Source organism: Rhinatrema bivittatum, chromosome 8, assembly GCF_901001135.1.
Source record: "Rhinatrema bivittatum chromosome 8, aRhiBiv1.1, whole genome shotgun sequence".
Lineage (NCBI taxonomy): Eukaryota > Metazoa > Chordata > Amphibia > Gymnophiona > Rhinatrematidae > Rhinatrema > Rhinatrema bivittatum.
This window is the reverse complement of record NC_042622.1, coordinates 238657995-238685292: the sequence shown is the minus strand read 5'-3', so window position 1 is coordinate 238685292 and position 27298 is coordinate 238657995. Positions and strand designations below refer to the sequence as shown.

Genomic DNA, 27298 nt, shown 5'->3' with positions numbered 1-27298 from the left:
CAACAGCATATGCCCCAATTCGACTGGGTCACTCTGGAACTGTCAAGTTGGGGTCCAGACTGCCATAGGCGATGCCTGACTGAGGTTAAGCCATTACCTTGTATGCCTACCACCCCAGAAATGCCAGGCTTGCCACCTCAATACGCATCTTTTCAAGATGTCTTTTCAAAAGAAGCTGCAGATATACTTCCGCCTCACAGACCCTATGACTGAGCCATTCATCTGAAGCCAAATACGGAGCCACCCAAGGGCAGAGTGTATCCCTTGTCTGTGGCAGAGAACAAAGCCATGTCTGAATACATTCAGGAGAATCTCAACAAGAGCTTCATTAGACCATCCAAGCCTCCTGCGGGCACAGGCTTCTTCTTTGTGGGCAAAAAGGATGGCACATTGCGTCCTTGCATAGATTACAGAGGCCTTAACGAAATAACTATTAAGGACCGTTATCCCTTGCCTCTGATTTCAGAACTTTTTGATAGACTACAAGGAGCCCAGTTCTTTTCAAAACTGGATCTAAAAGGAGCATACAACCGTATCTAAGCAATAATGGGCTGCGAAGGTATGGAGAGCCCTCCAGGTTGCAGCCTGATAAATATGTACAAGCAACAGCGACCGAGGGGAAGCTATTGAGGCTGGGATGGGCGCAACAGAGTGTGGTTACACACAGTATTGTAGTGAAATGCCTGCTTGTTGGTAGGAAAAGAGATACAGACCGTTAATTAGGAGGAATAGGTCTGTTTGCCCACTGGAACTCGCAGCTTGACTCTTGCCACAGAAGGAAAGAGTTAGGTGGAATTCCTATGGAATGTAGTGCGATCTAGATAGAATGCAAGTGCACTATTACTGTCCAAGAAGTGGAAAAACCCTCTCGCTTTGGTGAGAGAGAGGTGTTGGGAAAAATGGGCAGAGTATATTCTGAGTAAGGTGAGATGCAACGTCTACCTTAAGAAAGATATGAAGTTGAATACGTAGAACCATTCGGACAAGGAGGAACGCAGGGTCGGATGAGTATGTAACAAGGTGTGTAACTCACTGACCATGTTGGCAGAAATGACTGTGAAATGAGAGGAATGGAAAGGCTTGAATGGAGAACGTATGAGACTTATAAGGATAAGATATAGGTTCCATTCCGTGACTAGTGAAAACAGAGGCGGCTTGATCAGTGGATAATCCATGGTAAGATGACTCAGAAGGGGTTTACCGTAAATCGGGTATCCCCACTCTCAAACGATACACCAATTGGAACAGAGGTGTACCTATGCGGAGGATGTCTGGGGAGCAGAATCCAAGGGAGCAAGAGAAAAGAGTGGTGTAGAAAAAGAAAAAGGGAAATACCCTTTTGTATGCGTCATGTGGTAAATCATGCCATTTTGAATGGTAGTATTTATGTGTGGAAGGTTTTGTGACGCTACCAGTATCTGAGAACATCAGTGAGTCTACGATTTGAGACTGACTTGTGAGAAGGCGAATTGGTTACTGGTGTGATAGATTGAGAACTATGGGAATCATACTGGTCTCAGCCAGGATGTGGGTCTGAGGAACAGTGAACCCCGTCCCGGTTCAACATTAGAAGAGTGCTGGCTATGAGAGGCAGCAGAAGAGACACATTTAAGAGGCCCTTGATGGAAGAAAGGCGTCTATGGGAACACATTAGAAACATGTGTAGGGAGTAGAATCTGTGCACCGTATGGTTCGATTTGGATGCAGAGTGCAAGTTCGGTTGACCTCAGTGTTAGAAGATCTTTCCCGCTACACATGTAGTCCGAGACCATTCGAGAGGATGGAAACCTACATGGAGAAGGTCTGCTAGTGCGTTCAGTAAATCTCTTAGATAAGTGGCCCGAGGACACATGGAGTGAGCAAGGGCCAAGGGTAGAGCTGCGCAGCTTCCTTGCAGAGCAGCTAAGAGATTGTGCGTGCTTGTGTGTTGGAAAGCACATTGTCCCTATGCTGTCTGTCTGTATGCACAAAGATTTGTTGCAGAGGCAGTATTGGAAGGTGAAGGGTATAACGCATGGCTACAAGCTCCAGGAAGTTCATGTGAAACTGTGCCTGGAGTGGAGTAGAAGCATATTGGGTTGAGAAGCTTTTAGGTCAAACTTTACAACCTTGAGTAAATGCGAGCATGAGCAGAATCAGACTAGGTTTTGGTTCTAGATCAACAATATGGATGAGGGACGAAAGCGGTTGAACAGCTTAGACCCACTGATAATGGAAATTCACTGAATCTAACCCATAGCAGTTTTGGATCTATGAGGAAAGTGCATAGTGAAGAAACCCCATGGACTGACAATGAAGAATTGAGGGGCTGAGGTTATGGAAAAATGCACGCAGGGACATGTAAGAATTTATTAGAATGTCTGCGCGGTTGCTGGACAGGAAGGTCATTATGACTGTGGTGTCCAGAAGTGTTGTATAAGGGGTTTATGGCAGTGACAGTAATCCCAGATAGTAAATTTATAGTGAGTCATGAAGAAGTTAGAACTCCTTGCGTGGACTGACTGTGGTTATGCAGCTGTCCATGCAAGGAAAGCGTGAATGATGTTGCACTCCGTAGAGAAACAGTAGTCACAGATAGTGATTTAATGAAATACCCCAGTTGCCGAAGCTTGTGCAACCGGCAGAGCTTGGGATTGTAATATTGTTGACTCACCATGAAGCACATAGAAAGATTAGAGGTAATGTACTTACTGCGATATGGAAGCATGGTGACGAGAGATACCATTTTACTTGTGCCTTCTAAAGAAAGTTGGTATTTCTGAGGTCCAGGATGGGCGGAGGGTAACTACTTTCTGTTGAAAGAAAGTGTAATTAAAACTCCCCAACCCCCCTCCCTCCTGTGCTTTGTAGCATCTGGGGGAGTGTACCGGGAACCTTGGTACAAAGTGGGGTGGCCGCTCTGATATCCGGCCTGTTGGGAGACCAGGATTTGTCCAACTGGTGAGGCTGATGTAATCTGGATATCATGTAACCTCCCATGGGAGCATGAGCAGTAAAGTATTACCCGCATTTCTGTGTGTAGTACAAGGAGACATCGAGACCTGTCGTCAGGCTTCGAGGTGGACTTGCACTTGAGGCAGTATTTGCTGGATCTCGTGTTTAGCAGATCAGCGAATGCATCTGGAACTTTGGTTCTGAATTAGGAACCAGAAACCATAGTATTAATCAGTACAGAGCCCTGTTGCTGAAAATGGGAGGATGTTCTGATGCAATCCCAAAGAAATGATAGAGAGCTCCGGCGTCTCAATGCGTGGATGAGACGATGGTGCAAGGAAGAGGGATTCAGTTTTGTTAGGAACTGGGGAACCTTTTGGGGAAGGGGGAGTCTCTTCCGAAGGGATGGGCTCCACCTTAACCAGGGTGGAACCAGACTGCTGGCGCAAACCTTTAAAAAGGAGATAGAGCAGCTTTTAAACTAGAACAAAGGGGAAAGCCGACAGTCGCTCAGCAGCGCATGGTTCGGAGAGATGTATCTTTAAAGGATACTAATGATGCATTAGAATTAGGGCATCCCGACAGTGAGGTTCCAATAATTAGAAAAGTAGTCCAAGTGCCTGTAACTAAAAACTCACCTGAGCTAAAAAATTCTAACTTATCCCTATCAATTAAAAAGCAGAATAAAAATACAATCAAAAAACAAACTTTGAAATGTTTGTATGCTAATGCCAGAAGTCTAAGAAGTAAGATGGGAGAACTAGAATGTATAGCAGTAAATGATGACATAGACTTAATTGGCATCTCAGAGACATGGTGGAAAGAGGATAACCAATGGGACAGTGCTATACCGGGGTACAAATTATATCGCAATGACAGAGAGGAGCAGTCGGGAGGAGGTGTGGCGCTTTATGTCCGGGATGGCATAGAGTCCAACAGGATAAACATCCTGCATGAGACTAAATACAAAATTGAATCTTTATGGGTAGAAATCCCTTGTGTATCAGGGAAGACTACAGTGATAGGGGTATACTACCGTCCACCTGGTCAAGATGGTGAGATGGACAGTGAAATGCTAAGAGAAATTAGGGAAGCTAACCAAATTGGTAGTGCAGTAATAATGGGAGACTTCAATTACCCCAATATAGACTGGGTAAATGTATCATCGGGTCATGCTAGAGAGATAACGTTCCTGGATGGAATAAATGATAGCTTTATGGAGCAATTGGTTCAGGAACCGACGAGAGAGGGAGCAATTTTAGATCTAATTCTCAGTGGAGCACAGGACTTGGTGAGAGAGGTAACGGTGGTGGGGCCACTTGGCAATAGTGATCATAATATGATCAAATTTGATTTAATGACTGGAAAAGGAACAGTGTGCAAATCCAAGGCTCTCGTGCTAAACTTTCAAAAGGGAAACTTTGATAAAATGAGAAAAATTGTTAGAAAAAAACTGAAAGGAGCAGCTACAAAAGTAAAAAATGTCCAAGAGGCGTGGTCATTGTTAAAAAATACCATTCTAGAAGCACAGTCCAGATGTATTCCACACATTAAGAAAGGTGGAAAGAAGGCAAAACGATTACCGGCATGGTTAAAAGGGGAGGTGAAAGAAGCTATTTTAGCCAAAAGATCTTCATTCAAAAATTGGAAGAAGGATCCAACAGAAGAAAATAGGATAAAGCATAAACATTGGCAAGTTAAATGTAAGACATTGATAAGACAGGCTAAGAGAGAATTTGAAAAGAAGTTGGCTGTAGAGGCAAAAACTCATAGTAAAAACTTTTTTAAATATATCCGAAGCAGAAAGCCTGTGAGGGAGTCAGTTGGACCGTTAGATGATCGAGGGGTTAAAGGGGCACTTAGAGAAGATAAGGCCATCGCGGAAAGATTAAATGATTTCTTTGCTTCGGTGTTTACTGAAGAGGATGTTGGGGAGGTACCCGTAATGGAGAAGGTTTTCATGGGTAATGATTCAGATGGACTGAATCAAATCACGGTGAACCTAGAAGATGTGGTAGGCCTGATTGACAAACTGAAGAGTAGTAAATCACCTGGACCGGATGGTATACACCCCAGAGTTCTGAAGGAACTAAAAAATGAAATTTCAGACCTATTAGTAAAAATTTGTAACTTATCATTAAAATCATCCATTGTACCTGAAGACTGGAGGATAGCAAATGTAACTCCAATATTTAAAAAGGGCTCCAGGGGCGATCCGGGTAACTACAGACCGGTTAGCCTGACTTCAGTGCCAGGAAAAATAGTGGAAAGTGTTATAAACATCAAAATCACAGAACATATAGAAAGACATGGTTTAATGGAACAAAGTCAGCATGGCTTTACCCAGGGCAAGTCTTGCCTCACAAATCTGCTTCACTTTTTTGAAGGAGTTAATAAACATGTGGATAAAGGTGAACCGGTAGATATAGTATACTTGGATTTTCAGAAGGCGTTTGACAAAGTTCCTCATGAGAGGCTTCTAGGAAAAGTAAAAAGTCATGGGATAGGTGGCGATGTCCTTTCGTGGATTGCAAACTGGCTAAAAGACAGGAAACAGAGAGTAGGATTAAATGGGCAATTTTCTCAGTGGAAGGGAGTGGACAGTGGAGTACCTCAGGGTTCTGTGTTGGGACCCTTACTGTTCAATATATTTATAAATGATCTGGAAAGAAATACGACGAGTGAGATAATCAAATTTGCAGATGACACAAAATTGTGCAGAGTAGTTAAATCACAAGCAGATTGTGATAAATTGCAGGAAGACCTTGTGAGACTGGAAAATTGGGCATCCAAATGGCAGATGAAATTTAATGTGGATAAGTGCAAGGTGATGCATATAGGGAAAAATAACCCATGCTATAATTACACGATGTTGGGTTCCATATTAGGTGCTACAACCCAAGAAAGAGATCTAGGTGTCATAGTGGATAACACATTGAAATCGTCGGTTCAGTGTGCTGCGGCAGTCAAAAAAGCAAACAGAATGTTGGGAATTATTAGAAAAGGAATGATGAATAAAACGGAAAATGTCATAATGCCTCTGTATCGCTCCATGGTGAGACCGCACCTTGAATACTGTGTACAATTCTGGTCGCCGCATCTCAAAAAAGATATAATTGCGATGGAGAAGGTACAAAGAAGGGCTACCAAAATGATAAGGGGAATGGAACAACTCCCCTATGAGGAAAGACTAAAGAGGTTAGGACTTTTCAGCTTGGAGAAGAGACGACTGAGGGGGGATATGATAGAGGTGTTTAAAATCATGAGAGGTCTAGAACGGGTAGATGTGAATCGGTTATTTACTCTTTCGGATAGTAGAAGGACTAGGGGACACTCCATGAAGTTAGCATGGGGCACATTTAAAACTAATCGGAGAAAGTTCTTTTTTACTCAACGCACAATTAAACTCTGGAATTTGTTGCCAGAGAATGTGGTTCGTGCAGTTAGTATAGCTGTGTTTAAAAAAGGATTGGATAAGTTCTTGAAGGAGAAGTCCATTACCTGCTATTAAGTTCACTTAGAGAATAGCCACTGCCATTAGCAATGGTTACATGGAATAGACTTAGTTTTTGGGTACTTGCCAGGTTCTTATGGCCTGGATTGGCCACTGTTGGAAACAGGATGCTGGGCTTGATGGACCCTTGGTCTGACCCAGTATGGCATTTTCTTATGTTCTAATAGCGATATGTGACACTAATACGGTTCTTGGAAGCTAGATGACCTAGAACTTTTCGAACCATGTGGCCCAAATTAGAGAACACATCTCAATGGGAATGCCGCAGAAGCGGGTACTTACCATCTGACATGGATTGCCGAAGGACGAGCCGGTGAAGATTGCTGGCTCCGTGGATTTCAGGAGTCATCGAGGAGTAGCCTGGTATGGTGGTGCAGGTATAGAGGAGACAGGCTGAGCGTGGCTGGTGCTACCACAGTAATTTTATGGAGGGCCACAATCCTGCACTGATGTCGGTGGGGCACACCTCGGGAACAGGGGAGCCATTGTTGGCTCATGAACCCGGCCCTCGTCGCAGCGGCTCGATGTCTCATGACGCCAGTGTAGAATTCTTCGGAACTCGTTCCGGTGTTTCTGGAGCACCAAGGACTGCCAGCACTGTGCGGAACAGTGACGATGGCAGTGGTGATGTTGCTCGGCCCGGGCATTCTCCAGCACTGAGAAGGATAGCACCGATGTGCTGGATGGCGTCGGTGGCGGATGGTCACCGTGTCGGTGACAATGCGTGCCACGGTGCTCGGCCCGGTCTTTCCCCAGTGCCGAGATGGATGTCCTTGCTGTCTTGGATGGCAAATGATGATGGACTGTCAGCATGCCTGCACTGCTCCTGGCACTATATAGTGTCGTAGGCTAATACGGGGCTTTAATAAGAACCCAAAGCATGGAGCACTGTGTTTAGGCGAGGGCATTACGTGGAGGTGCTATGTTGGTATTGACTGTGTCGATGGCGGCCGAAGCAGCCTCAAGGGTATCGTCAAAAATATATATGAAAAAACATTGATGATCCGGGCAGAGCAATGATGACAGTGACGGAAGCACTGACGGCATCAGCGTAGGTATCTATGAAAATGATGTGGCATCGAATTGAAAAAACATCGTTGGCATCGGAAAAATGATACTGGCATTGACGGAGTCGATGACCGCATCGATAGGAACGAAGACACCGATGAAAACGACGTGGGTGTCGAGGGCATCGATGTATGGAAACGGGTGCCGATGGCATCAGTGGCATGGCCACGGGCATCGATGGCATTGATTGGATCGACTCAGGCACCAATGGCATCAATGGCACCGACATGGGTACTGATGGAATCGATGTTGTCATGGATGCCATAGATTGAATTGACATTGGCATCTGTGGAATCCACCCTGGCATCGATGCCACCGGTGGAATTGACATAGGCATCGATGCCACCGGTGGAATTGACATTAGCATCGATTGCATTGATGGAATCAACCCTGGCATCGATGCCATTGACCCAGGCATCGAGCCATTGATCCGGGCATCGATGCCATTGATGGAATCGACCCTAGCATCGACCATGGCATCGATGGAAATGTCCTGGGCATCAATGACATCGATAAAATAAAGGATGGCATCGATGGAAATGATCCTGGCATCGATGGAAGTGCCCCAGGTGATGGTGGCATCGACCCAGGCATGGATGGCACCGACGATACAAAGGTGTGCATCGATGGTATCCACCCGGGTGATGATGGCACTGATGAAACCCAAGAAAAAATCAGTGCCATGGATGAAAAACACGGATGGCACTGATAGAAACGATGCAGGGAACGATGGCATCAGAGTACCGCGGGGGGAGGGGTACCGATGGCATATAAGAATCCAGGACGGTCTGAAGCGGGTACCAATGGTAGCATCAACTGCACAAAGGTACCGAGGAAATCGAAGGAGACATGGATTCAACAGAAGCCCTGGCGGCAATGGAAACTGTGGAAGTCCCTGTCCCACTAGCGCTAATAACCAGGCAGAGTGTCACAGAGGGACACTCACAGGCTATGTGTGGCTAACTGAAAACATAGGGAGAGGGAAGACCGCAGTCGGTTGGCAGGCCAGGGAGGTGACAGGAACCGACCGAAAAAACAGGGCATAGTACTCACCGAGTGTCGAATAAACGTACACGAAGGGAGACCTGTGCAGGGAAAAGTGTTTGTGAAGTAAAAGTTTAAGTGTTTCCGTGTGAAAAAGTGTTAGAATTTCTCACAGAGCTCCTAACTGCTTTGCTTACTGCAGAGTGGAAAAAAGAAGACTGAGGGAGACACCTGTGGTTCACAGGGATAATTGCAGGCTGAGCACGCTCAGTGCACTCAGTGTCAGTCAAAGCTTTATAGAAACTTTGACAGAAAAGTTTTCCATACAGGGCTCCATCCTGTGATGTCACCCATATGTGAGGACTACCATCCTGCTTGTCCTGTGAGAATGATAAATACAATTATAATAACCGCTATTATGGTTCTATTAATGTTGTCCTCAGTTGGCTTGTAACAGGAATACTGGCAGGCTGGTGTCAGCACACAGGTATATAATAAATGACATCAGGGAGCCTGTTGTTCTCTAACTCCATCTGCTGGCTGGCATGCATAACCCACTTGTTTGGCTTGGTCTGACTATATTCAAGGAAATGAAATTACCAGATATTAAAGTGGAAATTAATTAAACAAAAACCATGTTGCCTGCATCTTGAATGCTTGCATACTTACATATTCATTAGCCTTAAAACAGCTTCATTTATACCTAACTACTTTGTTGGTTTTCTATTATTTGAATATGTTGCAGGTTAAAATGGTACCTCTTCTCTATTTTATTATTGTACAATAAATGCAAAGGTAGAATGCAGCAATAGAACAAAATTCAATTAATCCAATAATTTACCCCACAGCAATACAATTGAAATTTAACATTAACTTTTTTCTGGTGTTTGAAATAGTGAAGCATTAAAGCTCGGTCTTGTCTTGTTTTTCAGTCTTCACTTTCTCTTTACCTTCTTTATCACTGGTATTATCTCTACGTCCCTCTTTATACTGTTCTGTTTTCCTTTTCTTGTTATCTCTACTTTGCCACAGCTTTTTTTGTTCATCCCACTTCCTGTCTTCTCTTCTTTGCTGCTGCTTTTCACGTTCATCCGTATACTCCTTCATTTTCTTTTCAGGATCCTAAAACATAAATGAAGAGAGATTATCTGATTAGAGCTTTTCCTAAGTAATAGATTCACATCACTAATCATAGATGTGCTTTATTTATCCATAAAGCAAGCATAGGACAAACAGCAAAAATGAAAACTTCTTTATTCTGCCCCACTACTGTGCTTCAGATTTGCTCTGGAGGGGATACTTATGGGAATATGATAGCAATATGAAGAATCCCAAATCTTATAGTACAGGGTTAGATAATTATGCAGTTGAACATGTAATAGAATTTTTTTTTTTGCTTGGTAGTTTCTTCCGGTTTCTTTGGATTTCCAGCTCAATTAGAACTGGCCTCAACAAAGTCTAAGATACCTTGAGCCCTAATCTGCAACTAACTCAGGGCAGATTCTTCCAGCCCAACCAGCAACAATTTTTGGCCAGGGACTACAGACCGTGGTTTCCTTTGGAACCTGGTATACCCTGTATCCCTTATACCGGAACACGATGAAGAGGTTAGAATAGGCTATTGGTCATGTCAGAATTGTGAGCTTTGTCAACAAGCAATCACAGGCCCCAGTTGGACGGACCATACAGGAAGACAGCATCAAGCACGACATTACTCGGATTGTTCTTCTACAAATGTGGTGTATCTAATAGTTTGTCCTTGCAATTTACATTATGTGGGACATACCAAACGCACCATCAAGACTCGACTCATTGAACACCGTAACTGTCTAAGGACGGCCAAGATGCAGTCGCCGATTGTGGCACATTGCATTCAACAAAACAATTTCGCCGACTTAAAATAGCGAATTATTGAAGTAGTGTGCTTAAATCCTAAGAGATTTCTAAATTTAAGAGAATAACGCTGGATTTTCCACTTAAACACTACATATCTGAGTGGCTTGAATGCAGCTGTGGAGTGGTACTCCTGTATATAATTGTTCTAGTGTGAAATCATTGAGAGGATGGAGGTGGGCAATCTGAAAAATAATCTACTAGGTATTTTCTAAATTTCAATTTTTAATATTTCTTTTTTTATTTACAACGATACTGAAATAACTTTATCGTATGGCATTACTGAAATTTAACCCCGGCATTGCTTTTTGAATAAACATGGCCGACTCTGGTTCTCAATCTAGTCGGGATGCTCAGTGTATGGACACTAGTATACTGAAAGTGGTTTTCTATCACATCAGCTCTATTGATTGACAGCACAGCCCTTTAAATATGCTAAAAAATGGCAGTCTTTCCGCTGATACCGGAAATCGTACGCCATCATGCCACCATGCCATGTTGAGAAATTGACTGCAATAGTAAGTGCTAGGAATTTTAGCTACAGAAAGAACGTTTTGTTACCATTTCTCTGCACCAAGAAGTATGTCGCAAAAATATTTTTAATATATTGAACCTTTTTCATTGTAGAAATTTAGCCCTTGAAAAAGGATCATTTACATCTGAAACACGGTCCCCTGTCGGGCAGAGCTACCGGGTAGAGTCTAACTCGGAGTGGTTGGCTTCTATTTGCTAAGATAAGTAACATAGCAAAAATTGTTTCGTCATTATTTTAAGGATCACAGTATATGTGGCACGTCAAGGGATAAGTCGCAAAAAAAACCCCCAAAAAAATGTACTTTTCATGACCAATGATTAAATATAAGGTGGAGTGTGAAAGTGGAATCATACTATACGATGAAGCCTATTATGAAGGTCATAATATTCACAGGTTCTTGTTGATTTGATATAAATATTGGGCACATTGGTACCTAAGCTTATAGATACCCTGAGATTGGCCAGCAGGAGTTGGGCCATGGTGGGGACTCCATCTGCCTAGGGGTTTTAAACAATGCCTCTTCAAGACGTGTCATATTAGTTAACATGAACCTTCTGGGTCAAGAATAAAGATCAATAAACAAAAACAATTATATAAGATGATAGTACTTTTTATTGGACTAACTTAATTCATTTCTTGACTAGCTTTCAAGAGCTAACACTCCCCTTCTTAGGTCAAAAATAGTAGAACTATGTTAAATCAGAATGAGTATATAAACATTACACTATGAGATCAAAATGAAGAGAGGAAGAAAACAAGTGACAACACAAAGTTTGTTCACAATGTGACAAAGATTCCACAAAACTTGATAAGTTGCAATGGTTTTAAATTTTAAATCAACGTAATATAAATGTTTGCACTCCCAATGTGATAATGTTTAATGTGTAAGGACCTTCATAATCAGGGTCTCAACATCGCAAAGCTTATCTAGCAACTAGCAAGTTGCTTAGCCCTTTCTATGTGTAATCATCAGTCCTATATATGTGCCAATTAAAAAAATTTTTTTTTATGCATTTAAGAAGTCTTATGCTTATAATAATTGATTGCACTGTTTGAAATCAATATCTCAATCTATTCCATGTCAACCATAATGAATACTCATCTTAGACATCTTTATATTTGTTTTGTCAAACGTACACTTTACAAACGCTCTTGATAGAAACTTGGCTATTCACTGGCTCATTAGCCAAAAAAGAAAAGTATTCAAAGATGGTCAGCAAGTGATTAGCCAATCTATGAAGAATGTTTGTGAAGTATACGATTGGCAAAACAAATATGAAGACATCTAAGATGAGTATTCATTGTGGTTGACATGGATTGGATTAAGATATTGATTTCAAACAGTGCAATCAATTATTATACACATATTATTATTATTATAAGAATAATATTATTATTTGAAACTTAAAAATCTCATAAAGGACCCAACATCAAATACAGCAAGGAACCATTCCTTCACAAAAAAGTCTTGCAATGAATATGCAGCGGTGCTAATTGAGAAAATCAATTTAATAAAAAACAATTCCCTATCAGCGACATACCATTATTGATGAAAACATAAATGACAAATATATGTGGACAACATTCGATAGAGTATCCAAAAATGGAAATAAACAAAATCATAATCAATCTAAAGCATGCTTTACATCCATCTGACCCAATATCAGCTAAGTCACTAAAGCTAATACACCAGGAAATAACACTTACAATTTCAACTCAGGTAAACATTTCTTTATCTGAAGGATACATGACACATGGACTGAAGCAAGCAGTGATAAAACCTTCGCCGGGGTGCCCCGGCGAGGGTTCCTCAGATGATACATGGCGCAGGTCTGCAGGGCAGGAGGGAACCCGGAAGAGTCCTCATGGCAATAGTCCGCAGAGTGGGGTACACCAGTGAGGGGTCCTCAGATGATATCACTGAGTGGGTCCACAGAGCAGGGGGGAACCAGGAAGGGAGTCCTCACGGCAATGGTCCGCAGAGCAGGGTACACCGGCGGGAATTCCCATATAGCAATAGACACAGTGATCCAGAGGTAGTATTCACAGTGACAGGAAGCAAGCAAGTCCCGTAGAAAGCCTTAGAAGAAGGCAGCTGGAAACCGGATGACAGCCCTCTGAGGAGCGGATAGCCAAGAGACGAGGGGGGCCCCCGAGAAGCGGGTACCCAATAGTCTCACACTACGGAAGCAAACGGAAACAAGCAGAGAAGAAACTGGAACAAGTGAACTCGTTGCCAAGTCGCCGGCTGTCTGGGCAGACTGGATTAAATATGAGAGCAGAGTGACGTCATCTGGTAGGGACGCCCCTGAGGTTCCCGCCATGACGTGGTTAAATCTGGTCGGGAAGCGCACATGCATGCCTAAGGAATCCTACAAGTAAGATGGCAGTCAGGAGCTTCCACGCTGCTCAGATAGGACTGGGAACGGAGGGCCGGTGGCACTGGCCAAAGACGCGAGTTCACCCAACGGAGCCAAGGTTGAGTGAACCAGCATGATGGGACTACTGTCTTGAATGTTGGTATATAAAAAACTTAAATAAAATAAAATAAATAAATAAAAAGGGAGCTGAGCAATTGCGGCCGCAGCCGTCTGTGGCCGCGGAGCATAACAGTACCCCCCTTCTTAGGGCCCCTCCCTGGGGGTTTGGATTTCCTAGGTTGAGACACCTGAAACTGTCTGATCAGTTCTTTATCGAGAATATTCGCTGCTGGCTCCCAACTGTTTTCTTCTGGCTGCTGTGGGAATGCTTAAGGTGGTCCCATGTCTGGGATTTCGTGTACCCTTTGGCCATGACGCAACCGCAGAGGAGCTCCGGGAAGTGCTGAGGCAGGCGAGAAGTGTTGAAGCACAGGCTAAAGATGCAGGACCCTGGCCTCTGCCGAACCTGATCGCATCAAAGAGACCCAGCAACGCAATGTTGGTCTCTGGGGTAGCCCTCCGGCCACTCGATAGCCCTTTCGGACCTGCCGTACGGAGCAGCAAATGCGACAGGACGGACAGAGGCTGAGGGGCAAAGACATCAAACGAAGACGAAGACTCAGGATACGTGAGGGCTTCACACGAAGTGTCAGGATATTTGAAGGTGAGACGAAGACTTGAAGATTGAGACAAGACTCAGGATAGTTGAAGAATTGACACAAAGACTTAGGTTGATTAAGGAACTGAGATGGACTCAGGTTGATTGAAGAAAAGGACTCCGAAAGAGTCAGAAAGATGCTTAAAGGATGCTGAATAGGTACTGCCACATCACGCGCTCTACTCAGCCAATCAGGGCTGGTCTTGGACCACGCTGGTAGGCGTGCCCTACACAGCCAGTCAGGGCTGGTCACGGACCATGTTAGTGGTTCCCCGCTCAGGTTGATTGAAGAATCAAAACGAAGACTCTGGCGAGGCCTGCACTGAGGCGTGCCTTCCACAGCCAGTCAAGGCAAGGCACGGACCACGCCAACGGAACAGGTTTTAGGTAGGGAGCGGGCAGTGGTTGCAACAGACCCCAGGGTTGGCCCGTCGACGGCTTCTGGCATGTGCAAGTGGGGCATGACTCTACGTATGCCGAGGCATCTTTCCTCATGGGTGGCCACCAGTAGAATCTCTGGAGCGGAGACAGGGTCCTAGCCTGGCCTGGATGACCCGGCAACAGGGAATCGTGTGCCCATCGGAGAATCTTTTTACGCAGAGGATGGGGAACCACCGTCTTCCCAGGTGGAACGGTGTAGGTGGCCGAGAGAAGAACTTTGGGCTGATGATGTGACACAGAACATCTGGCACGTCATCAGTGGTGAAGGACTGGGAAAGAGCGTCGGCTTGGGTATTCTTGTCGGCTGGCCAGTATTTTAGCAGGAAATTGAACCAAGTGAAAAAGAGAGATCTGCGGGCCTGCCGGTGGTTAAGACACTGTGCGTGGTGCAGGTGTTCAAGGTTCTTGTGGTCTGTATATACCGTGACCTGGTGCTGAGCCCTCTCGAGCCAGGGGCGCCATTCTTCGAAGGCGAGCTTAATTGCCAATAATTCTTTGTCCCTGATTCCATAATTGCGCTCTGCTGGGGAGAAGCGGCCAGATAAGAATGAGCAGGGATGTAGAGTGTGATTGGCTGAATGCAGGCTCAGGACTGCACCAACGCCAACATCGGAAGCGGCGACCAAGGCGATGAAGGACCATCGGAGATCCGGATGGCGTACGCATGGTTCTATGAGGAATATGTTTTTAAGTTCCTGAAAGGCTTGTATAGCCTCGGATGACCATTGCAAGGGAATGGCTCCCTTGTGAATCATGGTGGTGAGAGGGGCGGTCAGAGTAGAATAATGTGGAATGAAAGACCAGTAGTAATTTGTAAATCCCAAGAATCTACAAAGTGCCTTGAGGCCCATAGGTTGGGGCCAATCCTGGATGCTCTTGGTCTTCTGTGGGTCCATTTGAAAACCTTGGCTTGAAACTACATTGCCGAGGAATGGAAATATCTCTTGGTCAAAGGAATATTTCTCCAGCTTGACGTACAGACGGTTGTCCCGTAGGCGCTGGAGAACCTCCATGTCGCAGCCTAGCAGATGTCTGCAATTGGTACTGAATGATAGTATGCTACCAATGTTGCCGTGGCCCTTGCAAAATGTGCCTGCACTCACCCCTGGAGAGGAAGGCCTGCTGCCTCATAGCAGAATTCGATACAGTCTGCTAGCCAGTTGGAAAGAGTTTGTTTGTCTACTGGAACTCGCAGCTTGTCTTTGTCAAAGCAGCAGAGTTGGGTGGATTTCCTATGGAGTGCAGTGCGGTCTAGATAGAATGCAAGTGCACGCTTACAGTCCAAGGTGTGCAAAACCCTCTCGCCCTGGTGAGAGTGAGGCCTTGGGAAAGAGTTGGCTGACTATAGACTGAGTAAGGTGAGAGGCTGAGTCTACTTTAAGAAGAAAGTTAGGGTGAGTACAGAGGACCACTCTGTCACGCAGGAACCTAGTGTCGGGTGAGTATGCAACTAGGGCTTGTAACTCACTAACCCTTTTAGCAGAGGTGATGGCTACGAGGAAAAGAATTTTCCATGTTAGAATTGTAATATTATAGGAATGCAAAGGCTCGAACGGGGAACGCATGAGCCTTGTAAGCACTACATTTAGGCCCCATTCCTTAACCGGTAATCGTAGAGGAGGCTTAAGTTGTAGAAAACCCATGATAAGCAGGCTCATAAGGGGTTGAGTCGTTAACAGGGCATCCTCTACTCCTTGGTGGTATGCTGAGATGGAACTGAGGTGTACTCATGTGGAGGATGTCTGGGAACCAGAATCCGAAAGGTATCTTAGATAGCCTAATAGAGATGGAATGGGGCAGGAAAAAGGGGCCAATACCTTTTTGTGCATGCCATTTGGTAAATCTTGCCAATTTCGAATGTTAAGATTTACATGTGGAAGGTTTTCGTGAAGCTACAAGTACCTGAGAATATCAGTGAGTCTGTGTTATGAGGTAGACCTGTGGGCAGGGGAATTGGTTCCTGGAGTGATAGGTTGATATTATGATATTGAGGTGTTTGGTGGATTCTCAGGGGCAACAGTGATGGTATCTCCTACGGGGAGGAGTCCCATAGGGAACTGTAGCACCAGGCTAGACTCAGATGCACAAACACAGAGATTATATCTTTTATTATACAGCTAATGTGGTCCACCAGAGGTGGCAGTAGAGAGTGGATTAGATAGCAACAGTCTGTGATCCTTGGCGTAGGAGACCAGTCCCACAATGGTGGTGTAAGGCCCCGATGCAGATATCCAATAAGGCACTGTAGGAGAGATAAACTGGCAGATGTTATAACACACTCCCTTATAGCTGAGTAGATATAGTTCCCAATGAGCAGTAGAGAGAGGATAGGTATCAACAGTCTGTGATCCTCGGCAGAGGAGACCCGTTCCACAATGGTGGTGTAGGGCCCAATGCAGATGGACAGCGAGGAGCTGTAGATGGACAGACTGGAAGAAGTAGTACTCACTCTCTGTAGCTGTTAGGTAGTGTTCCAGCTGGTTGAAGAATATGTAGCAGGCACCAGGATAGACACAAAGGCCCTCGAAGAGTGAGTACCTGTATTTAGGATAGGCACCTGGAAATAAGCAAAGGGCCCCCAAGGAGCAGGTACCCAGGTTAGTAGAACCCCGAAGGGTGAAGGTAGCTTCCAGCAGGCAGTAGAAGCGGCAGAGCAGCTTCAGACCGGAGCAAATCCAATCTGTTGCTAACTCAGCGAGAGTCAGCAAATGGGAATCCTTATGAAGGAGAAAGGAGTGACATCACTCAAGGGGGACGCCCCTGAGGTTCGCGCCAACACTGCTACAAGACGTGAGGCATATGTGCGCGCGCCATAGGAGGCCTCAGGTCAACATGGCAGGACGCTGCGCCAGAGCTGCTCCAGGGAAGCCAGAAGGTACGGCAAGGAGACACTATGGACGCCATTCTCCCGAGGCTGGTGGAGAAGGCAGAAATAGAGGTGAGGCATGTCGGGCAAAGCCGTCTGAGACCGACGGACGCAACAGTTGAGAAGTATGGGGAAGCATACTTGTCGAGGCTAGTATGGGGCTATGAGAATCATTGAAAACCTGTCCTGACATATATAGGAAGCCTTTGTTGCAGGGGCGAGGAAAGGCGTCCATGGCTAACGCATTTCAAAGCCTGTGTAGGGAGCAGAATCTGTCCACTCTGTGGTTCAATTTGGACACAAGAGGTCGATGGTTGGTTGACCTCAGCACTAGAAGATTTTGCTCGCTACACATGGATTCAGAGACCACTTGTGGGTATGGAGACATCGATTGAAATGGTCTGTTAGTATGTTTGGTATGCCTGTTAGATAAGTAGCCTGGAGATGCATGGAGTGTGCAAGGGCCCAGGCCCAGAATTGCACGGCTTCCTGGCAGAGCAGATAAGAGCCTGTGCATCCCTGTTTGTTTGAGTACCACATTGCCACTATGTTGCCTGTCTGTATCCACAAAGCTTTGTGTGAGAGGCAGTGTTTGAAGTCATAAAGGGCATAACGCATAGCTTGAAGCTCCAGGAAGTTGATCTGAGACTTTTCATGGAGCGGAGTCTACACATTTTGGGTTTGGAGGGTGTTGACACGAGCTCTCTAACCCAAGTTGGATGCAACCAGGCCAAGATCATCTGAGGATTTGGTTACTGGATCGGTGATATGGATCAGGGACGAAAGCGGTTGAACGGCTTAGAGCCACTTAAATTTTAAAATCCATTGAGTTTTTCTCATGGTTAGTCTAGCCATAGGAGTGATGTGGATCATGGAAACCATGTGGCCCAGCAATGGAAGAACTGATGGGCTGAGGCGCGCAGATGTGTGGACAATTTGATAGGATGTCTGCATGGTTGTTGGGCAGGAAGGCCGTTGCGACTGTAGTGCCCAGATCTGCTCCATATGGGATTTATGGTAGTTGATCAGAATTCCCAGCCAAATGTAGTAGATTTATAGTGAGTCTTAGAGAATTTATAGTTCCTTGTTTGGATTGATTCCTTATTAGGCAGTCGTCCAGGTAAGGAAACGCGTGAATGCTGTTGTTCTTTGTAGATGAGCAGCAGTCACTGCTAGGCATTTGGTGAAATACACAAATTGTTGAAGCTAGTTCAAATGGCAGAACTTGGTATTGAAAATGATGTTGACTCACTATGAAGCATATAGAAAGACCAGAGAATAGAGGCAAACCCCTTGTTGTAGTAAGGGAAGCATGGTGCTGAGAGACACTATTCTGAACTTTTCTTTCTGAAGAAATTTGTTGAGATTTCAGAGGTCCAGGATGGGCGGAGGTCGCCTGTTTTCTTTGAAAGTAGGAAATAGCGGGATTAAAATCCTCTGTCTTGTTGCGTCCAGGGAACGGTATCCCGAGCCCTGGTCCTCAGTAGGATGGACTGTTCTGTTCTCCGGCAAGGTTGAAAAATCCAGGAGCCTGCCCGACTGGCGGAGTTGGTATGATCTGGGTATCAGTTGGTCTCATGCGGGAGCGGGAGTGGTAAAAGATCCTTTTAGCATCCCTCTTTGCTGTGCAAGAAACGAAGAAAGCTTCGCAGGGTCTCACGGTGGTCTTGCAATTGAGCCACTGTCTGCTGGACCTTGTGCACGAAGAGATTATCTGTGGTGCATGGCAGATCAGCTAGTTTATCTTGGACTTCATGCTGTAAATCAGGGGCCGTAAGCCAGGTTACCATCTAGTATGGAGTCATGTTTCTGGCAATGGGAGGACATTTCGAAGCAATCACATGTTGCTCGAATTTCATGTGGATGGCAGAGAGGTTCCTTTGGTGTTGTGTCAAATATAGCTGGTAAATAGCAATATGTGACACCATTATGGTTCTTGGACGATGTTACAACCTAGATCCTTCCGAAAACTGGTCCTTTTTAGTGACCAGGTCGAAAGGGATGGTTTCAGACATGTCCTTTACTTAGGGCTCGATGGGATCAGTGCTGAAGCGGGATTAGAGTGCCCATCGCCCTTCAAGAATCCTGGGATAGGCATATGGGTCCATGGAGGCTCAGAAGGACATGTTGGCGTCGATGACTTAGGCTGTCGTTGGTAGGTGCCACTACAAGGCAGTGCCACAACGGTGCGAATATCGATGGCTCCGGTGTTAGTAGATTCCGGAAGGCATCGAAGACAGCCTGACGGACGAGAACGTCCAGCTCCTCCCTGGAAGCTAGTATAGGTAGCACAGCTACAGGGGGAGACAGGCTAGGTGTTACTGGCACTTCCACATGAATCTGTGGTGGCTCAGTACACGGCACTGATGTCGGTGGTGAACGTCTCGGTGCCTCGGGTGCAGAGGAGCATGGAGACTCTTGTACCCGGGCCCACTTCACAACTGGCTCAATGGACATTGATGCCGGTGCGGTATCAGTGCTGGCACTGAACACGGAACCACATCAGTGCCGGCAACGATGTTTCCCTTGGTGCTTGGCCCGGTCATTCTCCAGAAACTGCCACCGATGTCCAGAATGGCATCGGTGAATGATGGTTACTGTGGCAATGATGATGTTTCTCTCGGTGCTCGGCCCGGTCATTCTCCAGCACTGAGGAAGCTGCCACCAATGTCCAGAATGGCGTCGGCGACGGACGGTTACTGTGTTGGTGATGATGATTCCCACGGTGCTCAGCCCGGTCATTCTCCAGAAACGAGGAAGATGCCCTCACTGTCCCAGATGGCATTGGTGATGGATGGTCACCATGCCTCTACTGCTCCTGGCATTGTTTCTTGCCCAAGGATTGCACGGGGATCTGGTTGAGAACGCGGAGTATGGAGCGTTTTCTTTCGTCAAGGGCATCGATGGAGGTATCGATGGCAGCTTCGACAGTACCGACAGCATCGATGGCGGTATCGAAGAAGGCAAGGACAGAAGCATCAATGGCATGGATGGAGCATCGGTGGCGGCCCTGGCAGGATCAAATTCGACCGCAACGGGAACCATGGTCATCCCAATCCCTCTATCCCCGATGGACCCGGTGGAAGATCGCAGCAAAGACACTCGCGGACATCGTGGGGTAGACCGAAGGTGACAGACATAGGGAGAAAAGAGGGCCACAATTCGGTTGGTAACCCAGGAGAACAGACAGTGAGGTGACAGGAACCGACTGGAGAACAAGGCATAGTACTCACCGAGCGTCAATGAAATGTACGCGAAGGGAGATCCGTGTAGGGAAATTATTCGTGAAGTAAAACTTCAAGTGTTTCCGTGAGGAAAAATTGTGAGAAAAATCCCACAGAGCTCCTAAACGTGAGGCAAACTGCAGCGTGGAAAAAAAAGAGACTGAAGGGAGACCCCTGTGGACACATGGATCATGGCATGCTGGGCATGCTCAGTGTGCCAGTCAAAGTTTCTAGAAACTTTGACAAAAGTGTTTCACAATAGGGCTCTGCTTGATGACGTCACCCATATGTGAGGACTACCATCCTGCTTGTCCTGGGAGAAAAAAAATAACTATTCCTTGTTAAACATTAAATACAATAAAGAAATATAAAACATCAGCCATGCCAATAAATAGAATAAATATGTCAAATCAGCTGATGAACAGTAAAATATCCAATAATAAAAAATTTACCCAACACCAATAAAATAGTTCAAAACAGCAGACACATCAAATAATATCCAATTATGTTAAACTAACAGGCATGAAAAAAATTCCTTCGCTTTCTGTACCTGGGAACTTGATTTCCAGTCACCCTGAGATCTGAGATTCTCCTGAATTAGCAGAGGAAGAGGAGGGTGCTCAAATTTTATCCTCTTTCTCATACACACATTCTAACAAATATTAATTCTCTCTCTCACGCACACTCTAACAAACATGTTAATTCTCATGCATGTGCTTATTCACTGATTCACTTCCCATCATACACACACACACAAGCTTTCACATACTCGGTGGTTCTCTTTCCTTACACACACAAACACAGGCACTTTCTCATACTCAGTCATGCTCTTTCCCTCACACACACAAGCACTCTCTCATGCTCAGTGGCTTTTTCTCCCTCACATGCACAGGCACTCTCTCACACTCAATGCTCACTGTCCTTCACTCACACACACATACACACAGGCACTCTCTCATGCTCAGTGGCTCTCTCTCTCTCACACACACACACACATTCCCTCCCTCTCTCACACACAGTCTTTCTCTCACATACATTCACAGGCACTCTCCTTCTCTCTCATACACATAATGAAGGCTTCAGAAGGGGTGGGCTGTGGCACTGGAGCTGTGGTGTCATTTAAGCTGGACTAAGTTCATCGTTTGCTGCTGGGCCATTTCACTGAAAATGCGCTGCGAGAGTAGGGTGCCGCGACACTCTTAACATGCACCACAGGAGGAGTGGGCCACATCACTAAAGTTGAGCCATGGGGAAAAGGAGCAATTCATCACTGAAGCTGTGCCAAGTTTCTTCTTTTGCCATTGGGCTAAAGATGCGCCATAAAGGGAAATGGCTGTGTCACTCTAAGATGTGCCACATCACTCAAAGGTGTAGTCCACGTCACTAAGATGCGCCACAGGGGTGGCGCCATTCAAGTTGTGTCATTATGGATACTTTCTATTGTCCTTGGGGTTGGGAATCCCCTGGGTGCCTCAGAGAAGCTGTGCCACCAGCCCAAGGATTATCTTCTGCCTGCAGGGGTTAGGATCCCTGCGGGCAGTTTAATGAAGTTGTGCCACTGGTGGTGGCCTAAAGGCAGGGTGAGGCGGCCACAGCAGAAGTATTTTGGGGCCATTATTTGCTGAGGCCACTGCCTCATGACAGAATCACCCCTGCCTACCACAATGGACACAGCAATAGTATAACATGGCCACCAAAAATGTAAGTTTATTCCTGCTGTGACCCAGGAGTTATGTTTCCAGAATTAACAAAATGTGCCTTAAGTTGTCTGCCCTTTAATGCACCTCCCTGCATTGCTGGGGAATAGCTAATGCCTTCTTTTACATGGGATGCGTTTGCACCTGTGCTAATTTTAGCATTGGATTTTACTCCTGGTTTAAAGCAGAGTTACTTACCTGTAACAGGTATTCTCCCAGGACAGCAGGATGTTAGTCTTCACATATGGGTGACATCATTGATGGAGCCTATCACGGAACACTTTTGTTAAAGTTTCTAGAACTTTGACTGGCACACTGAGCATGCCCAGCATGCCACTAACCTTGCATCCAGCAGGGGTCCCGCTTCAGTCTTGTTTGTAGCAAAAAGTATGAGCGAAAAATAAAATAATAAAACGTAAGCGAACCCAACTCCACGGGGTGGCGGGCGGATTTCGTGAGGACTAACATCCTGCTGTCCTGGGAGAACACCTGTTACAGGTAAGCAACTCTGCTTTCTCGCAGGACAAGCAGGATGGTAGTCCTCACATATGGGTGAAAACGAGCTACAGGATGCCCGAATAGAGTGAACCAAAAGCACCCAACAATGTGTAACAGGCACAACAACAGGGGTGCTGTTGGGTATGAGGGTAGCCTGAATTTCACAGCGGGTCACAAATAGGATATTGGGTTATTAAACTGGAAACAAGTTACATAGCACAGACTGGCCAAAGACAGAATCTTGCCTGCCAACCTTGTTGAGACAATAATAAGCTGCAAAGGTGTGGAGAGAGCTCCATGTGGCAGCTCTATAGATGTCAGCGATGGGTACAGAACGGAGGTGCGCCACTGACGTTGCCAAGGCTCTGACCGAATGTGCTTTTTCGCGTCCCTGCAGCTGAAGTCCTGCTTGTTGGTAGCAGAAGGTAATACAGTCCACTAGCCAGGTGGACAGGGTCTGTTTGCCCACCGGAACTCCCAGTTTGGTTTTGTCAAAGGAGATAAAAAGTTGGGTGGACCTCATATGGGCCGCAGTGCGGTCCAAACAGAAGGCTAGCGCATGTTTGCAGTCCAAGGAATACAGTGCCCGCTCACCTGGGTGTGAGTGAGGTTTTGGAAAAAAGGTAGGAAGTATTATGGACTGATTTAAATGGAAATCAGAAACTACCTTTGGCAGAAATTTAGGGTGAGTGCTGAGAACCACATGATTGTGGAGAAATTTGGTATAAGGTGGGTATGTTACCAGTGCCTGTAGTTCACTGACTGCGAGCCGAAGTTATAGCAACCAGAAAGATCACTTTTCAAGTGAGATGTCTAAGTTCACAGGAGTGTAGGGGCTCGAACGGAGGTCTCATGAGCCGTGCTAGCACAACATTGAGGTCCTATGATGCAATCGGGGGACGCAGTGGAGGCTTCAGCTGGAGTAAGCCTCTAATAAAGCGCCCTACCAGTGGTTGTGCCGAAATCGGGGCATCTCCTACACCCTTATGGTAAGCGGCTATGGCACTTAGATGCACTCGGATGGAGGAAGTTTGTAGGCTACACTCCGAGAGGTGCCAGAGGTAGTCCAGGAACCTTACTGTGGGGCAGGAAAAGGGATCTATTTCTTTTGTCGTGCACCACAAGGAGAATCTTTTCCACTTGGAATGATAAGATTTCCTAGTAGAAGGCTTCCGTGAAGCTACGAGGACCTGGCACACATCGCTAGAAAGGTCAAGTGATTGCAGAATCAACCTTTCAACATCCGTGCCATCAGCGACAGGGAGTGGAGGTTCGGATGACGCAACAGTCCGTTGTTCTGCGTTATCAGAGTTGGATCTGTGCCCAGGCGAATTGGCTGCTGGACTGAGAGGTCACATAGGATGAGAAATCAAACCTGCCGCAGCCAGTATGGGGCTATGAGAATCATTGTGCTCCGGTCTTGCTGATGAGTGGAATTGGAGGGTATGCGTATAGAAGACCCATTGTCCACAAGTGGGCGAAGGCATCCCTTGGAGGTGTCTTGCGGCTGCGGTGTAGAGAGTAGAATTGGTCTACTTTGCGGTTATTTATTTCTTTATTTAAAAGCTTTTCTATACCGATGTTCATGTAAGGTACATATCGCATCGGTTTACAGAGAACCAAAGTTAGAATTACATCAAACATTTGAACAGGGTTGTAACAAGAAACAATGTAAACATTTGGGCATTTGAACAGGGTTCTAACAAGAAACAATGTAAACATTTGAACAGGGTTCTAAGGGTTCTGACAAGAATTGTGAATTGACGCAAAGAGGTCTATGTGTGTGCGGCCCCACTGGTGGAAAATCGTGTTTGCTATAGTGGGATTTATTTATTTATTTTGGATTTATATACCGAAGTATAGCGTTCTGCCTTCATTCCGGTTTACATGATAACAACATAATACATACAGTTGACTTCGAACCTTATGTAACATTCTAACCAAAATTTTGTATGAATACGATATTCCTTAATAGAACTATTAAATCATTTCTTGAAAGAACAAATAAACCAAATTAACAACGTAAGTGTTAAACAGGAGTCTTGATTGATCGGCAATAGTGGTCTGAAAAGGAGATCAGAGCATGTAGGGTGAGGCAGGTCAGGTCTTGGGGTGGGTTGGAAGGGGGAAGAGGGAAAGTGGATAGAGGGGGGGGGGGGGGTTGGTGGTGGGAGGCGGGGTGGGGAGCGGGGAAGGTGTTTCAAAAGAGAGGTATCGTCGACATGTAATGGTTCAGCGTGTGAGTGTATTACTTAGCCCACGCTGTCTCTGAACGTTTGGCTGAATAACCAAGTCTTTAGCTCTTTTTTGAAGGATTTGATGTCGCAAATTGAACTTAAGTGTTGTGGTAAGGCGTTCCATAAATTTGGGCCTGCTATGGAGAACGTTCTGTTCCTGGTGTTGGTGAGTTTCGCTAGAGGAAGTGAGGGTATTTCAAGGTGTAGTTTATTGGCAGATCTGGTCAGTCTTTGAGGTTTGTGTGGTTGGATTATTTCCTTGAGAGCGGTGTTGTCAGTAGTATGTAATGCATTGTGAACTAATGTTAATGTTTTGAATTTGATTCTTTGGTCGATTGGGAGCCAGTGAAGCGATTTAAGGACAGGGGTGATATGGTCTGATTTCTTTTTTCCGGTTAGAATTCTTGCTGCGGCGTTTTGTAGTAGTTGCAGAGGTTTTAGGGTGGTTTTTGGTAGGCCAATCAGGAGGGAGTTGCAGTAGTCAAGGTTGTTGAAGATGAGTGATTGTAGAACTGTTCGGAACTCCTGTTGGTGGAGTAGCGGTTTTAGATGTTTGAGGACGTGAAGTTTGTGAAAGCCTTCTTTGGTTTTGATAGCGATGTTCTTTTTTAAGTTGAGTTCGTTGTCGATCCAGATGCCGAGGTCCTTTGTTGAATTTTTCAGTTGGATGTTGATGTTATGGAAGGGAAATAGAACCAAGAGCTAAGAGAAACAGATAAGTATGAGAGAAAAAATGTGTGAAGCTTGCTGGGCAGACTGGATGGGCCATTTGGTCTTCTTCTGCCGTCATTTCTATGTTTCTATGTAAAGAGAGGGATGTGGAGGATTGTATTGAGTTGTTTCTTCCTATGAGTATGCATTCTGTTTTATTCATGTTAAGGCATAACTTTAGGTGGTTCAGCATGTCTCTGATGGTGCTTAGTGCCTCTTCTATTGTGGATGTTACTGGGAAGAGGAGTTGGATGTCATCGGCGTACATATAGAAAGTAACTCCGATGGTTGACAAGAGGTGGCAGAGAGGGAGTAGATATATGTTAAAGAGCGTGGCCGAGAGTGCAGATCCCTGTGGTACACCAGTTTCGAGTGGAAGGGGATTTGAGGATTGGTTATTAATGGTAACCTTGAAGAATCTGTCTTTTAGGAACGATTTGAACCAGTTGAGGGTTTTGCCGGAGAGACCAATGCTGGCTAGTCTTGAAAGTAGACATGTATGGTCCACGGTATCGAAAGCCGCAGATAGATCGAGTAGGATGAGGATGTGGCTTAGGTTATTGTCGAATCCCCTAATTACTTTGTTTGATAGGTTGACGAGGAGAGTTTCCGTACTACGGTTTTTCCTAAATCCATGTTGAGCGGCGTGGAGAATGTTGTACTCAAGGTGTTCGTTGAGTTGTGTAAGAGCTGTGAGGATGAAAGGTCTGGCTGAGATTGTCCGCCATCACATTGTCCATGCCCACCAGGTAGGTTGCTCTCAGTATCATGGAATGGGAGAGAGCCCAGGCCCAGATCTGTGCTGCCTCCTGGCATAGTAAGTAAACGCCTGTGCCCCCTTGTTTGTTGAGGTACCACATCACTACTTGGTTGTCTGTTTGAATGAGGATTACCTTGTTGGACAGGCAATCCTGAAATGCAAATAGGGCATACCGTATCGCCCTGAGCTCCAGAAAATTTATCTGGTGGTTTGCTTCTGCTGTAGTCCAGGTTCCCTGGGTTTGCAGGTTGTTGACATGGGCTCTCCAACCCAGGTTGGAGGCATCTATGGTTAATGTAATCTGAGGACTTGGAGGTTGAAAAGGTAGTCCTATCTGAAGATTGGACTTCTGTATCCACCAAGCTAGTGAGAGTCAAAGCTGGCTGGTGATGTGGACAATGTGGGACAAATGTTGGTGTAATTGGGACCACTGAGACTTTAAAGTCCATTGTGTTACTCTCATGGCTTGTCAAGCCATTAGGGTAACGTGAACTGTAGAAGCCATGTATCCTAGCAAGGTTAGCAGGTGACGAGCTGTAGTAGTACAGCGAGTCTGTACTGCTCTGGCTAAGGTTAACAGTGTGCGTGCTTGGTCCTTTGGGAGGAACGCTCTGGCTTGAATGGTGTTGAGATCTGCTCTGATGAACGAGAGGGTGCGTGATTGAGTCAGATGTGATTTGGGATAGTTTATGAGAAACCCCAAGGACTGTAGCAGTCATATGGTAAGACTGAGGGATTGAAGTACTACCTCCTTGGATGGACCTCTGAGCAGCCAATCGTCTAGATATGGATAGACATGGATAATGCACTGCCTTAGGAAAGCTGCTACTACTGCCAGGCATTTCGTAAACACTCGGG

General features: G+C 45.5%; 1 protein-coding gene across 5 annotated transcripts in view; it reads right to left on the bottom strand.

Moving 5' to 3' along the window:
- Window positions 1–9246: 9246 nt before the first annotated feature.
- CALR3 (calreticulin 3) overlaps window positions 9247–27298 on the bottom strand; it is a 201719-nt gene continuing 183667 nt past the window's right edge. For all 5 annotated transcript variants that reach the window (XM_029614223.1, XM_029614220.1, XM_029614221.1 and 2 more), the window contains one exon: window positions 9247–9622. In XM_029614223.1, coding sequence (XP_029470083.1) covers window positions 9404–9622 — 219 coding nt within the window. In that variant the 3' untranslated portion in view covers window positions 9247–9403. The remainder of the gene's footprint in view (window positions 9623–27298) is intronic.